Here is a 14604-nt window from a genome sequence, read left to right as displayed (position 1 = left end):
GAATCAAGACTTTGGGGTTTTGTTTTCAGTGCGTCCCCTTAGTAAACTGCATGATATTTTATGCATTTCCCCTAGGACGGAAAAAGGTGTGGGGTTGTCTCGTATAAGAATTCAGCCAGCAATTTTAAAAAATCTACTTATTTATGCCAACCCTGAGGATTAGACTTGACACAGTATCTCTGCCACAGGACATCTGGGAGGGATGGGCACCTTGGAGACGAATGTTGGAAACAAGAGAAGTTGTTTTGCAGCATGCTGAGCTAATGGGAAAGCCAGAACCTGGACTTGCGTGTAGGGCAAAAGAACTCAGTTGTTCAGTGTGCAAGATGCTGGGGATGGGGGGGGCGTTTCAGATGAAAATTAATTTAGTGAACACTGAGGCTATGTACAGATAGTCAAAAAGCCCAAGGCTGAATTGATTCAGTCTTTGCAGGTTAGTCTAAACTGCAGACATTAAACTGAGAAACAACTGGACAGACATTTACTTTTGATTCAGATTCTGGAAATGCAGCCACATACCTGCAGTGGCTCAGGCCAGAAGCCGGGAGGCGCTAGAGAATAGCTCTCTGGCATGTAGCCAGCGTGGGCTGTGTGTTTGCTTCCTCTTCCTGCTGCCCGCGAGGTCTCTGGGATTTGCAGTCCAGATTCACATCAGCAGGACTCTGCAGGGTTGCTCATCACTTCCTACTTCCAGGTGCTTCTGGGATTTGTAGTCCACAGTGGCAGCCAGCAGTAAGTTTTTAGCAGGGCAGGGCAGCTCTGTACTCGGGGGAAGGGGAATTTAACCCTCCTTCCTGGCCCCAGACCCCAGCCAGGGTTTGCCTGGGGGGAGCAGTCCTTGCCTCCCCACACCCAGTCCTTCTCTGCTGGAGCAGACAGCACAGCCCAGCCCAGGGCTGGAAAGCATGCTGGGATGCCGGGGGACCGTGATTTAACTTGAACCAGGAAGTAGTCTGGGACAGAAGTTTCATAAGCCAGTTTGACCCAAATCAGTTCAGTCTGATACTACATTCAGCCAGGTTTATCTTAAACCAGCTTCAGCCACTTTGAAACTGGTTTATGTGCACTGAACTTCTGTTCTGTTACAGGTTTAAACCAGTTTCTGATGCCGTAAATCAGTTTAAGTGTAACTTCTGTCCCTAGCCCCAGCGAGTCCCTGTGATGCACTTACTAAGTGGTGCTGTTTGGAAACGTGCTGCTGCTCCTGGGCTCATGCATATCCCAGGCAAAGTCTGGAAGTCAGGTGGTGTTTTAGGTGAATGTGAGAGGCTTTTATTGTATTAAGAAAAATTATGCCCAAAATAACTCGTCCAGTGAAAGGCTTCTATTAAACTCACTCGCTGCTTGTGCTAAATCTATATTGCAGCACTGCCTGCCAAACCACAGAGGATAATGAAAGTGTTAACCAACGTATATTAAAATTGATGGGATGTTGGGAAGTGATTTTAAGTGATTCCACTTGCAACACATGGGACATAAGTAACATAGTGGGTGTGGGGTCATGGCAAGTTGGAAAGACGTCTCTGGTGGAAATCCTTAACGCAGCGCTCTCCTTAAAATGTATCCGGTACACATCAAACCTAAAATGTATTTCTAAGGTGCATTAATCTTTGACTCTTTTTCTAGTCTGTCACGACGCGTCGTTTAAACATAAAACCTCAGTATCCAATGGCAAGGCCCAAGCGCTAAGAAGTTTATAATAAAGTGAAGTATGTCACTGGCTTTCCTAAACGGATGCAAAACTGTCTATGCTACCCTGACCCTTAAACTTGTAAGCAGCTTCTTCCAAGCATCATTCATGTTAGTGCAGTAGAGACTTGGGTCATTGCATTTCAAACTCGAGGCTTAAGGTAGTTGTGGCAATGGAGGTCTTGTTTGCATTAGCAATTGCTTCAGTGGCTGAGCATCAAGGTGTGTCTCTGCTTCCCAGCCTGGAAAGCTGAGAGCAGCGCTGGAGCTGCAGTGGTCCTGGCAGAGGACAGGATGGAACGGAGTTTGGAGGAGGAAGAAGCATTGGTTGCGAGAGAGGAGCATTTAGAGGAGGCACAAATCATCAGCCTGTTGGCACGTGGCTGAAATGCGAGCTGCAAGTACAGCACGGCTATAAACATATAAAAATAAAAACTGAAGCAATTTAACAGGAGAGGGCTCAGTAAAATGATTTCCCAGCATGTTGTCCCTAAGAAGGCACGTGCTGTTTTGCAGGGCTTAACGTGAGACTGGAAAAATTGTCGATCGAGGTTCTAGCCCTGAGCCAGGATTAGATGCTGGGATCCCAAAAAATTATACCAAAGTGGCATATAATAAAGTGATTGAGCAGATGCTTAGAAAAGAAATCCTAGAATTGGATGCTGCACCCGCCCACCGGGAGTCAGACTCCATGAAGAAGAGCCATTCACATACCTAGGAGATGAAGAAACTTCCTTCTCCTAAAATCACCATTTGAACTAAGTTGCACAGCTCAACTTTGCATCACGTCTCACATTTGGCTGTCATGGGTTTATAAAGCACGGGGCTGATTCTGTACCCTGCTCCAGCTCTCCCAGGGCTCCAGCAGTATAGGGATGTTTAAAAAGATCTGCAAACTTCTAGGAACATCTGCTCATTTGGGAGCTGTGCACAGTTGACATTGGTGGTCCTCTGCTTCCATCAGTCCCCACGCACCAGGGGCTACAAGGACAGGGAATAGTATAGCTGCACTTTACACTGCCCTGTAGCTTGCAGGTCGCCCTGGGAGGTGCTAAAGCTGCACAGTAAGGAGCAAGTAGAGAGGAATTGTGCAGAAAGGAACAGAACGAAGAATTTGGGCGAAGACGTGGGAATGTGCTGGGACACACAGTTTCCCTTTGGCAATGACATTGCTGGCATGTAGGCGTGTGTTATTGAATCAGACTGTGAGAAGCTGTGCAGCCGGGAAGGAAGGTCCTGAAACTCCTCTTGCAAACTCCCCTCTCTTGCCCCATCCACCACCAAATACCTCCAAGTCCTCCCAGTTTACCCATCCCGAATGCGATGGCATAATCCAAGCAAGGCAAATAACTCTTGCCAAGCAATAAACATCAGACTAATAACTCTGCCTGCTTTAATAACTCTTTGCAGCTGGGAACCAGGGCATAAAACCAGCACAGAAAAGCCACTTATAAAAGCCCAGGGCTGGCTACTAGCAGCTCGGCAGAGGTGCCGGAAGCACATGGCTTCCCATTTAATCCAACGGCAACACGCGAGGGAATGGCTTTTAGAGGGAGATGGCCTTGCCCTTCCTCCTGTGAGATGAAGCACAGGCCCTTGCTAGGGTTACCCTGTGACTACTGTGCAGCGGCCCAGCAAAGGCCCATCAAGGAGCTGAACAAAACTAGGATTGCAGTGCAGCCAGGTTGGCATCCAGCAAGCCCTGCCCACGGTCGTTGTGATGGGAATGTCTCTGCTGCTAGGAAAGCAGCATTGGGTAACAACAGCCCAGATGGGGCAGTTTTGGAAATAGTTCCCATAAATAACCACGGGCTTTATAAAAGGTCCCTTTGCACCCCTTGCTGATCATTGCTATTGTATGAATTCCCCAGCTCCGAGGAAGAGGAATGGCCTCGAGATCGGCTCTGCCCTTTTTATAGTTGTTAATGCCAGCCTGGTTCTCCGTTGGTAGTCGTCCTTTTTATCACTTCATTGTTGGCTTCCCCTCGTGATCCAGAATCCTGGTTTGGGCATTCACTTTCCCATGTATCCTAGACTCATACATAATTCCCATCGCCGTTGCAGATGCAAGACCGGAGGAAGCAAAAGCCATGATATTCCACAAGGCAGAGATTTGGGCTCTATAGAAAGTCATGTCAAGGAGAATTTTGCCGTGAGTGTGGCTGGGATCTAACCCTGAGCCTCTGGGGTGCCCTTTTTTTTTTTTTTTAAAGTTCAAAGTTGTCCATATAGGATTGGGGGAATTTGAGGTCAACATGCAAAAGCGCACCCACCACCGCACACGAACATTTGGCATAATTGCTAGCCAGCTGCTCTTACTCAGAACAACACACGTGCCTCTTTCAGTCAGGAGTTTTGGCGCTTAGTGCCACTTAAACTTCAGAAGGCTAAAATTATCCTCCGAGGCTATGACCTTTGCTTGTGTTCGTCTTCTTTAATCCTCACTGGGGAATCTTCACAGAGTCTCTCTCTTTATTTTGTATTTTTCCAGTCCTAGTTGTACCGATTGCTCCATGCAGCCTAAGGACTGGATCCAACGTCCGCGGGAAAGAATCCAGTTGACTTCAGTGGGTTTCATAGGAGCAAGGAGCTGTGCACGTAGTCAGTGCTCGTGGACACAAGGTGTTTTGTGCTTTCTCTCGTAGGCGGTGCTTTGGGAGGGCAAGAGGGGACTAAACTGAACACCGAGGATATGGGGCACTATAGAGTCCCACCTTTCTAGCCAGGAAATCGGCACACCGTGCAGAGCAGTACACATCAGATGCACATGGGCGATGTCCTGTAGGACCCATCGGGACGCCACTCGCTACTCTCTTCCCTAGCACCAACTTCCATCTCTTACAAAGCCGCCGTATCTCTCACCACCTCTGCCTCCATGAAACCCTGCTCTCCCGCTGCCAAGCAATCCCGCCTTGTCCATCACGTGTTGGCCAGAGGTCTACTGGAGCACCTCCTTTTGGGGATGCCAGACCTGATGCAGGGCTCTCCAGCTGATTCTGGCTGTTGCTTTAGAGTCTCGTGGATGCATTTCGAGGACTATATGGAGTAATCGAGGGTGGTGAATTTGGGGGCTTTTATTGGTGTGTCGGTGAGCTCTGATGTGTCAGAGGGAAGCTGCCCATTTCCAGGGATTGTGCTCGCAGGAAGGGCAGCTATTGGAATTTCAAGCCATTTCCTCCTGCGCCTATTTGTTCCCTTGCTGTTATCTCTGTTTGGGCAGGGTGGGTGAGCATCTCGGGTAGCTGAGTGCTTTCTCCAGCACATTTAGTTCGGTTTTGCAGTTTCCATGAGAACCGAGGAGAAGCATTCCTGGCTTCACTGCTAAAAGACTTGTTTTAAGAGCGATTCAGGACTTGGCCTTGTCCTGCGACCTCTCCCAGGAGCGGAAATGAATGAGTGAGGAAAGGGATTTCCGACGTCGCGTCCAAGCACGGGAGAAGTGATGGCATGGACAGTAATAGACCTATCGGTTCCCGCCAATGCGTTTGAACCCTAGTGCGCACGGACGTTTTCCTTCCCTCTCTGATGTGGAGTTTGGAGCTATTCCTAACAGAGACAAATGAGAAGTTGTCTAGGTTTAAGCAAGACCTAATTTATGCAAGGAGAGGGTAGCCTTCCAGTCTGCACAGGCACGTTCCTGCAAAGCAAAACTGTGACTTAAGTGCCTGAAAATGCCAGCATCCTCCTGTAACGACCTTGGCCTGTTTGCCTGCAACTTAGCACATTTTCCCTATTTTCATAGGTCACTAGTCTATGCTGAAAACCCACGGCACAGAGAGGAAATTGCTGGAGAGGGAAAAAAATAGAGCTTTGGGGGGGGCTGATTTCAGCTGACATGTGTCAGGATGATGACTGACACTTGCTGTCTGCATTGCACGTCTACTAGGCACAGGAAACAGTGAGCATTCAAATCCACCGTGGCCTAGAGGCTTCTTCAGCCACTTCATATAGCTCACGAATAGGGACTCCCACTATTATCACTTCAGACTTTGCAGGGGGGAACCAAACCACCCACCCAAGTCATTTTCAGTGATGTGATTTTTTTTTTTTTGATTTTTTGGTATGTGTTCAAGCTATAATTTTGTGTTTCCTGAAATAACTACTAAGTACTCATCAAGCGGTGACTGCCTTTAACTGCCTTTTATGTGAATCTCAAGTGCTTCATTACACGCCTGGTGAGTTTTTTCCCTTTCTTTAACAGTAAATTTGGTGGTAAGTGCATGATTAGTGCAGGGGGGTGAAGGAAGATATTATGATTTCGTCTGACCTGCCGCAAAAAGCAAGTGCAAACTGGGGACGGCACCACCACCAGCACAAGGCATTGAATGTTTAGCATCAGATGGGGACTTGAAAGGGCAGCTCGTTTCCTCCACCGAAGCGACGGTGCCAGGAGCTGGTTCAGTCCCAGCGATTTGTAACTGCATCCTGTTGGAGGGTTTTAAACCCGTCCCACTGCTCAGTGAGAACTTCTTATTTTTAAATGCTGATTGTTTTATGGTCTTAGATCAAAAGTAGCCTGTGCTAATTCTGGTTTTGCTCTAGTCCTGGCATGATTTTTCTCCATTAGGAACCCATGGGCATTAAATATCTATTCTGAAGCTGGAAGGGAAGAGCTTTTGGTGTTGGTTTCTTAGAGCAGGAATCATTTCTGTCTTAACAGCTTGCAGAAGATTTGATGGTCCACCTTTTGCTCGGCATGCCCTTGTTGGGGTAGGTGGACTGCTAAATGAGAGCAGGAAGCCCCAAAATCTAGCAAATCATAGTTCTCAGAGGTAGCTGCTGATTAGCCTGCTTAGGTAACTAGTGGTGCATGTGCATCACCTGAACAGGAAAAGGTATCTGAAAGGTCTAGGCAATGATCTTGCAAACTGATGAGCGGGTCATTCTTGGCCTCTGTGTAATTTTGATTGCTCCAACTTTTGGGAAGCAGCCACCTCTTGGAAGGTTTCTGTGCTCCATAGCTGCTTCTGGTCTTCCAGTTCACTTCTGGGTCTGATTCAAGCATACAAAGACCTGACTCGTTTGGTCGGAGCGATGGTGACAACCACAACGGGGCAGGTCCGCCACGGTGACAGCGGCAGAACCGGAGGCGAAGCGCTGGTGGAAAGGAAGCACGGGGGAAGTTCAGCCTTCGGGCAAGCCCCAGGGCTCGTTGGTTTTGTGGCGTGGCCGAGAGAAGAGAAGAGCGTGTGCCGTGGGTGGAGGAAGGGTTATTAGTCAAGATCGTAGGAGAAGTTGACAGGTCTTGGCAGATGGTACTTGGTTTAACTCGGGGGAGGGAGGGGAGTGCATCCTTATTATAATCATTCACGTCCTAGCTGCATGTTACAGGAGATTTCTGTGAGTCCCAGCAAGCCCGCAGTAAATACATAAATAAAGGAGCCCCCTTGACTGCTCAAACAGGACTCCTATCGAAGCACAGTGAGGAGCGAGCTATAGCTATAAATAAGCAGCTCAAATGCACTGCGGTGGCTCCGGCGATGGGTTCATTCAGCACGGGTGCTGTGTCTGCTCCAGGGACTGAGCGGCCAGGACGGTAGCGCACAGACCCCACTGCAGCTTTCTCAAGGTTTCACAACGGGATTAAGGAATTTCAGTGCCACCCGTTGCTATGGAGACTGTAAATCATTGTCATGCAAGGCCTCTCCGTCGGGGTTTCCTTGCCTCTAATTGCAGCAACTTTAACGGGAAGGCGAGGGGCTTGGTCCTGATCGCTGGTGCAGCAAAACTCTTCCTCTGGGAGTCCTGAATTGTGAGGTGTGCGTGCGAGAGACGACGCAGCAAGTGCCAGGACCGGCTCCTTCGGTCCTGCAAACGGATGGCGCTCTGAAAGCAGTGGGATTGTGGGGCGCCTATCCATGCATGGGTCAGAGCAGACTCAGTTAATTGAATTTACTGGAGGGTGCTAATTAGCACGGTCCAGCCGCCTCCGTGTCATGTCTATTCATTGTTTCAAAATGCTGGTGGGGGTGCTTCAATTAGAGCGGCTCCGAGAGACGTGCTTTAGTTAAAGTATCTCCACCCCGGAGCATGTGTATAGGTACCCATGCTTGATATCACCTGAGGATTTGGCCCGCGTGTGCACAGGACAGGTCTTGCAACGGCAGCTGGGGATAGGCACAGAAACGTGTCTTGGAGCACTGTCCCGTTGGGGTTCAGTGACCAGCTGGCACATGCCGTCTTGCTTTCAGCTAACGTGTGGTTTAGCTCCTTGCTTATTTTAATGGGATGTTTCGGACTTCCATCTCACCCTTTCTTGCCCTCCGGTCCATAAACCGCACTCCAAAAAAGCTCACATGTCTCCTTCAAGAGATGCAGGCTCTTCTTAAATGAGGTCTGTCTGTCTGCTGACGGCCTCGGACAACATGGTAACGTGGACTCGCGCTTGCTGCGCGTCAGCCCAGAAGTGGCCACGTTTGCCTCGCAAGCCATGCTGATTGAAGAACGAGATTTTAGATGGCCTGCATGAATCGTGCCAGCTCCACTAAAGTCGGGGCAGGCCCACTGCTTTACACCAGTTGAGGATATGGATAGCTGTACTGTTGTTTTGGATCCTTTGACAACGAATGGCAGCATAAGTGTATTTTAAGACCTCTTCCTCCAAGCTGATTAGCTTATTACTGTGTGCTGCTTTATATGCAGACAGGAGGGTGAAAAATGTCTGCCTTTCATTTCTCTCAGTCAAGCTTATTGCAGGTCCTTTCTTCTTTGCAAGCCGATGTGCCTTATGGCGCTCTCTCACTTCCCGGTCCAAGCCCTCGGTCCGTGCTTTGCCGAAGACAGGACTCGGTCTGTACCTTTTTGCACTTGGCTGAACAACAGGAGCAGCTCACATGCAAATTCCCTGTGCCTGTGGGAGCATGTGACTGGCTTCCTGGTCCAAAATGCTTTCTTTTGAGAGCTTGCCCTACTTTGATTGTAAGCTCTTCCAAGCACTGGGGAGGTGGGGGCAGCGGGGTTAGACCCCGTGGAGCACCGTGCTATAGTCTGCTGGATGGTCACAGCTCCTTCCACACTATGAACAACTTTGTAATGATTTATTTGTCTTTAGGTTTCCTGACTGTGTCTGAATCTTCTTGTTAATGGGATAGATCAAGCTGTGAGTGCATGCGCACGGTCCCAGGGCGGTTGGAAGACAACGGTTGCCCGTTGCACAGCCGAACAGAGGGTCAGGTTGTCTCTGTGCACCCACAACATGGAACAAGCCCACGTCCAAGTGGCCACACGCGGCCTCTGCTCTGGACCAGCCCACCGTGTGTTTGGTCGAAGGCTGGAACCACAGAAAGGATGTGCTATGAGAAACGTTCGGTCTAAGCAGCACGTGGAGCATTGAGCTTGGTTTCCAGTGGGGCGCGTGCTCGTTGAGAAGGCTGGGGCTTTCCCACTGTCCAATTCTGCTTAACTCGTGCAACTCGTCTCTAACTCTCTCTCTTGCTTTTCAGGGCCCAATATGCCTTTTTCGTACCCTCTGAGCTGACGCCATTTTAAAAGACTTGCAATATATGTTTCCTCCAAGCAAACTGGTTTTTATAAAATGTGAATTTGCAGTACAGTTGTCCGGAGGTAGATGTAGGCACAAGCTTCATAGACTGGAAACAAATGCCTCCCTATCTGTGTAGCTGGTTTTTGTGTTGTTTTATGTGCACACAGGCTGTAGTCGCAGCTTACGCAATGGGCTAATTATTATCGTAGAAATTGGGTAAATGTTTCACAGGAGTCGAGCTTGGGGCATCTGAGACCAGGCGGAGGGCTGAGTGCTAAAACCCTGCTGCAAATGTAACACTGGTTCCCCAAGCAGTAGCTTGTGGTTTAGGATGAGGTCAACAGCTTTAAACGAGCAGAGTATGTTGTTTCGCATCGCTCCCCTACCAGATGAGTCACAATTAAGCATTCATAAAAAAAAATATTTTTTTTTTTTGCAAAAATCTTGTTGGTCTAATAAAAGAGATCATCTCGACTATGAGTCCTGATTGCCTTTTCCTCTAGACCAATACGGCTACAACCTGGATACCTGACATAATTAAGCATCCATAGAGCCCATCCAGAAATATCGCCCAGTTTTTCATAGTGCAAATAAAGATGGGATGAATTACTGGCCGTATTGACATCCATTGAAGTCTTGCCAGTTTTTTTTTTTCCACGGGTCCAGGATTTCCCCAAGGTCTCTACCCTGAAGAAGGGCTTTGATGGCTGAAATTAGATTGCACTGATACAAAGGAAAGAAGAGTTTGGCCTCTTATAACGTGCCAAAGCAAGCAGTCTTATCCACATCGTGAGCTGCCTCCAAACCATCAGCAAAGCACAGCACTCCTTGACATGACGCCCTTGTGCTTCGAGCACTGCACTGACATTTGGGAGGTGGGAAGCCGGGTCGGAGGAGTCTCTCCAGTTCTCTTTGAAAAGCAGAGCCGTGTCTTTAAATGGAAAATATTTCATTGCTTATAACACTGGCAGCGGCTCCAACATTTCTTTTTCCTCTGAGAACGTCAACTCTATTCTCAGCTCAGATGAGACAGACCCACTTGTCTCTTTACTTTGCAGTCCTTATAGTTTCCAGTGAGCCCATTTCTATGGCAACACTGTCATGTTTCTCCATTATTTATTTTTTTTTATGCACAAATTGCTTTAAAAAGAGAACGGGGAAAAATGCAGATTGGGTGAACTCGATTCCAGAATAGGAGAGGTTTCCACTGCCTGATTTCAGAGGTGGTTCAGGGCAGGATCTGAAATTATTTCCTATGAAGACAGGTTATTTTCTACCTTCAATATTATTGGGGCAGGGGAGGGGGGAAGGGATGGGGGAACGCCCTTTTTGAAAATCTCCATTCAGCTCTTAGCACTTGGGAAGGACACGTCCACCCACATGGTCCCAATCAAGAGTTCAGTGTTAACAGGATGATCAGAGGCAAGAAATGACAACTGGAAAGCATCGGCACATGTTCCCTTGTGTCCACCGAAAACGCACGTCCCAGCACGGTGAATCATTTTTGCTTCCCTTGGCGTGTAAGGGGAGGGGGCAGACCAAAAGGCACGTGCATGCACGTGCACGCACGCAGGGTTGTTTTGTTTGGCTCGCTCACCAGATTTAAACACCAAGGGGAAAAATCTGTCCTGGCCAAACTAAAAGGCAAATTTTTCAGGGCTTATGGGGGAAAGGGGGAATTCTTTTCTTTCTGAGTTTTACGTTTTGTTTTCAGCCTGTTAAGCCCTTTGGAAATGAAAAAGGGAAATGTCTGGTTTTGATCTCGTCAAAACATTTGGCTTTTCGAAACGGGAAAACGTTATTCTGAAAAGGTGAAGGTGAAATGTCTTTCGCCCCTTCCTGTGCACAAATATATACTATGCCGGATTCAACCTAACATGCCAAACAGACGTTGCTTTGTGGGGAGAGAGTTTGAGGGGATGTGCATTTTTTCTGCAAATTATCTATTAAAAGCCAAGTTGGCCCAGCTCTGTTGGGCAGTTCCTTTCTCCCCTGTGCTTCCACTGCATTGTTTGAGGGCACGACCGGGGCATAACCAAAAGGACCCGTCCAGGAAGGGCATTCAAATGGAAACCACTCTGAGCTTGTGCCAAGTGGTTGATGTATTTCCCGAGACCGATGACCTTGTGCCCTGTGCTCTGCATCACCCTGGGTTTAGCAGCGGGCATTTGCAGGCAGTTGCATGCCGTTCCCTTTTGTACAGTCAGCAGGGGATTCTTGGGCTGCTTCGTGCTCGCTCATATAGGACATAAAATATTTTTCTTGGACCCAAATACAGCAGGTCTTGAGCCTGGTAAGATGCGCTTTCATCTGTGGCTGGGCATCTCTGCCAGAACGGGTGCTAGCTGGAAGTATAGTGCCCAAAGTGACCGTCTAGCCCCTAGAAAGTCCCTGGTCCTTTCCCTCCTGGCATGCGACTGCTCCCTTGATAGTGCTCACATGTGGTCGTCTTCATGGATGCTCTTGAGCACCAGGGCAATGGGAAGAGCCTGCTTTCCCTCTGCCCGTTGATCCTGCTGCTGTGGGCTGTAGAAATACCCAGCCCTCATCAGGCAAACACTTTCTAGCAATAAATTCAGGGGGTATTTTGGAAAGCAAAATCAGTGGCCGGAGGCAGACACTACGGTGGGGACAGCCAGCTGCCGTCCTTGCTCATGCCAGGGCTGTACACAGCCGTATGATTTGCTGGTATCTCTATCCAACCCCTCCGGGGTTCTCCAATATTTCAGCTTTCATATTTAAAATAAATGATGGGTCTTTGGCTGCTGAGGGTGCAAAGGAAACAACAAAAGGAGTTGTTTGTTCCCAGCAGAATAGCCACCGCCACCAACGTATGGACTGCCCTGTTGTTTTTCCCTGGAGGGTTAACTCTGGTTCCCAGCCAGGGAGATTTAAGTGTCACTATAGGACTGTTTCATCCTTCACATAGGAAAAAAGGGAGTCACAGCCTTGCAGTGAGTGTCTTCTCATTTTAGCTATCCAGATTGTAGCCAGATTGGTCTAGAGGCAAAAGGAAATCACTTCTGCCATAAGTTTTGATTTTTTTTTTTTTTCTCATTTTAGCAGCACGTGTGGGTGGGTCCCAGTTTGAGCGGAGGGTCATGACCTGGCCCTGTCCTGCTGTCTTAGTGGACACCAGCCTGGTGTGAGAAGCGAAGGTCCTGAGCCTCAAATGTGCATATACGTTGTCCGCCTTATTTTTGTTGGCAGTTGCTGCAAATGCACGTGCAGACAGCACGGCCGATGTTTGGCACGCAGTGATTTGATTTGCATGCTAAGCTGAGGTCGTGCCGACATCATTGCATGTACCATTTCAACACTCATTTTTTTTTAAAGACTCAGTCCCCAAGTGTCTGACTCGAGTCTTCAGGAGATCTGTTACCATTCTTGGGAATGGAAAGCACCGCTCCTGCCTCTTGCTGCTGCCGTTAACCACAAAACAAACCTTCCTGCCAGCGTTATGAAACACAGCTGTGATTCTCCGTCCCTGGAAAAGCTTGCACAGAAGCAGCCGGGCTTTCTAATGGGAGAGGAGAAACCTAGGAAAAGTGCTCCTGTACGCCAGCTGAACCGGGAGCACGACTCGAACTCGTGGCATCTTCCCGTGCACCCTTTGAACGTTTGCTAGGATTCAACAGTCAAGCTCCAAATTGGGGCTGATCAATATATGCTGTATGTAAAATAGCTGAGGATATAAGAGCTTGCTATTCCTCGTGAGATACAGTCATTAGCTGGAGTGCAGCACAAGCTGAGAGCGACTGCAAATTGCTTGCAACTTAACAGCTGTTTGATCTGTGAGTGAATTATTATTTGGCCTTCCCAGGCTCGTTCCTATTTGGAGGGATGTCCACATCGCAAAATTTTCCCGCCCGTTTGGCTCAAACAGACAGTCCCTGTAGCAAGGGGATAAATGAGACGAGTGGTAGAGATGGGGCCACTTGTATTCCTTTAAGAGTGATCCATCTGGGTCAAGGTTGGGAAGGGTCAGGGTAGGGGGTTGGTTGGTTTGCTGCTCTGCCCTGTTGAAAAGTAGGTGTTTGTCTTTTATTATAGTACTTATCATAGTACTTAGGGTCGGAAGGGGTCTAAACAAATCATCAGGTCCGACCCCCAATTTTCAGTCTGACTCTGAGCTACTGTCAAGCTAGTGCTGAAACCGAAATAAAGAGTCCGGATTATGCGCAGCTCCTTGGTAAGCAAGGGGAGTACATAGGTTTCATGCTCCCCTCTCTGCCAATCCATGGGGATATGAACTGGTATAGGTCCCTCACACTAAATTTTAGCTCCGACTATAACTGTTCATGCTTCTTTTCTCCGCAGGTCACAGGTTCAGTTCCTGGAAAGATGGACCTGGTCACTGGTTCAGTTCAGGCAGAATAGCAGGCATCACCCAAGGGTTGCCCAACCACTTTGCACCATCGCCTTCTCATAATAGCACTTTCCCTCACTTTGGAGAGCCCAAATTGCATGCTCCCACTGCAAAATGACAGCTCTCCCTCCCCTGGAGAGCCCCAGCCCTGAGTCCTGTACTGGATCAAGGTAGAGAAACCTGCTTTTTACTATTTTAGCATGGTCTGAGTCAACCTCTCTTTCTCCTTCAGGTCCAGCCGGCTGGGAACATGGCTACGAGCGCCGTTCCAAGTGATAACCTCCCTACATACAAGCTAGTGGTGGTCGGAGATGGTGGCGTGGGAAAGAGCGCTCTCACCATTCAGTTTTTCCAGAAGATTTTTGTGCCAGACTATGATCCAACCATTGAGGATTCCTACCTGAAACACACGGAAATAGATGGGCAGTGGGCTATTCTGGACGGTGAGCAAACTACTTCCACTCTGATTGATCGTTCTTCCGTTGTTCAGGAGGAATCCAAGGGCAGCTCTGTCCTGAGACTTTCCGTATCTTGTTGTGCTTTTATGGATTTTCGGCTTTACTGTCACTTATGTGTGGTTTTGGCACAAATCATCGTATGCACTGTTTGTGCACGCTAAGCAATAGGCCTCTTGTCAAGTTGAAACTGTGGCTTGCATTGTGCCACAATAATCTACTGTATCAATGGCTCATTGTCCAGCTGGAAGGATGCATCGAGTGGGGTTCCTCAGGGGTCTGTCTAGAGTCTGCTCCTAGTTAATATTTTTATTAATGACTAGAGAGAGAGAGAGCAAGGTCCGCTTCTTACGTTTGCAGATCATCCTATGCTGAGTGAGACTGCACGCTCTTTGGAGGACAGGATTCAAATGTAAAGCCATCTTGATAAATTGGAGGAGTTGTCTGAAATAAGTAGGATGGAGTTTGCAGGAGGGAGTTCAGTAAGGAAAAGTGCAAAGGGAGTGCGCTTAGGTGACAGCTGTCGACTGGATAGAAACAAGAACGGGGCAGGTAGGAGCGCTGCAAAAAAAAAGGATCTGGGTTATAGTGGATGACAAACTGATCCC

The 14604-nt window shown here is 48.3% G+C and overlaps 1 protein-coding gene across 8 annotated transcripts in view; it reads left to right on the top strand.

The window, feature by feature from the left end:
• Positions 1-14604, top strand: part of MRAS (muscle RAS oncogene homolog) — a 55748-nt gene that overhangs the window by 12901 nt on the left and 28243 nt on the right. For 4 of the 8 annotated variants that reach the window (XM_006022907.2, XM_025203322.1, XM_025203325.1 and 1 more), the window contains one exon: positions 13774-13984. In XM_006022907.2, the coding sequence (XP_006022969.1) occupies positions 13792-13984 (193 nt within the window). In that variant the 5' untranslated portion in view covers positions 13774-13791. The other 4 variants (XM_025203321.1, XM_025203323.1, XM_025203320.1 and 1 more) reach the window with 4 other exon arrangements.

Source organism: Alligator sinensis, unplaced genomic scaffold (genome assembly GCF_000455745.1).
Source record: "Alligator sinensis unplaced genomic scaffold, ASM45574v1 scaffold510_1, whole genome shotgun sequence".
In the NCBI taxonomy this organism is placed as follows: domain Eukaryota; kingdom Metazoa; phylum Chordata; order Crocodylia; family Alligatoridae; genus Alligator; species Alligator sinensis.
This window is presented reverse-complemented; position numbering and strand designations above follow the sequence as displayed.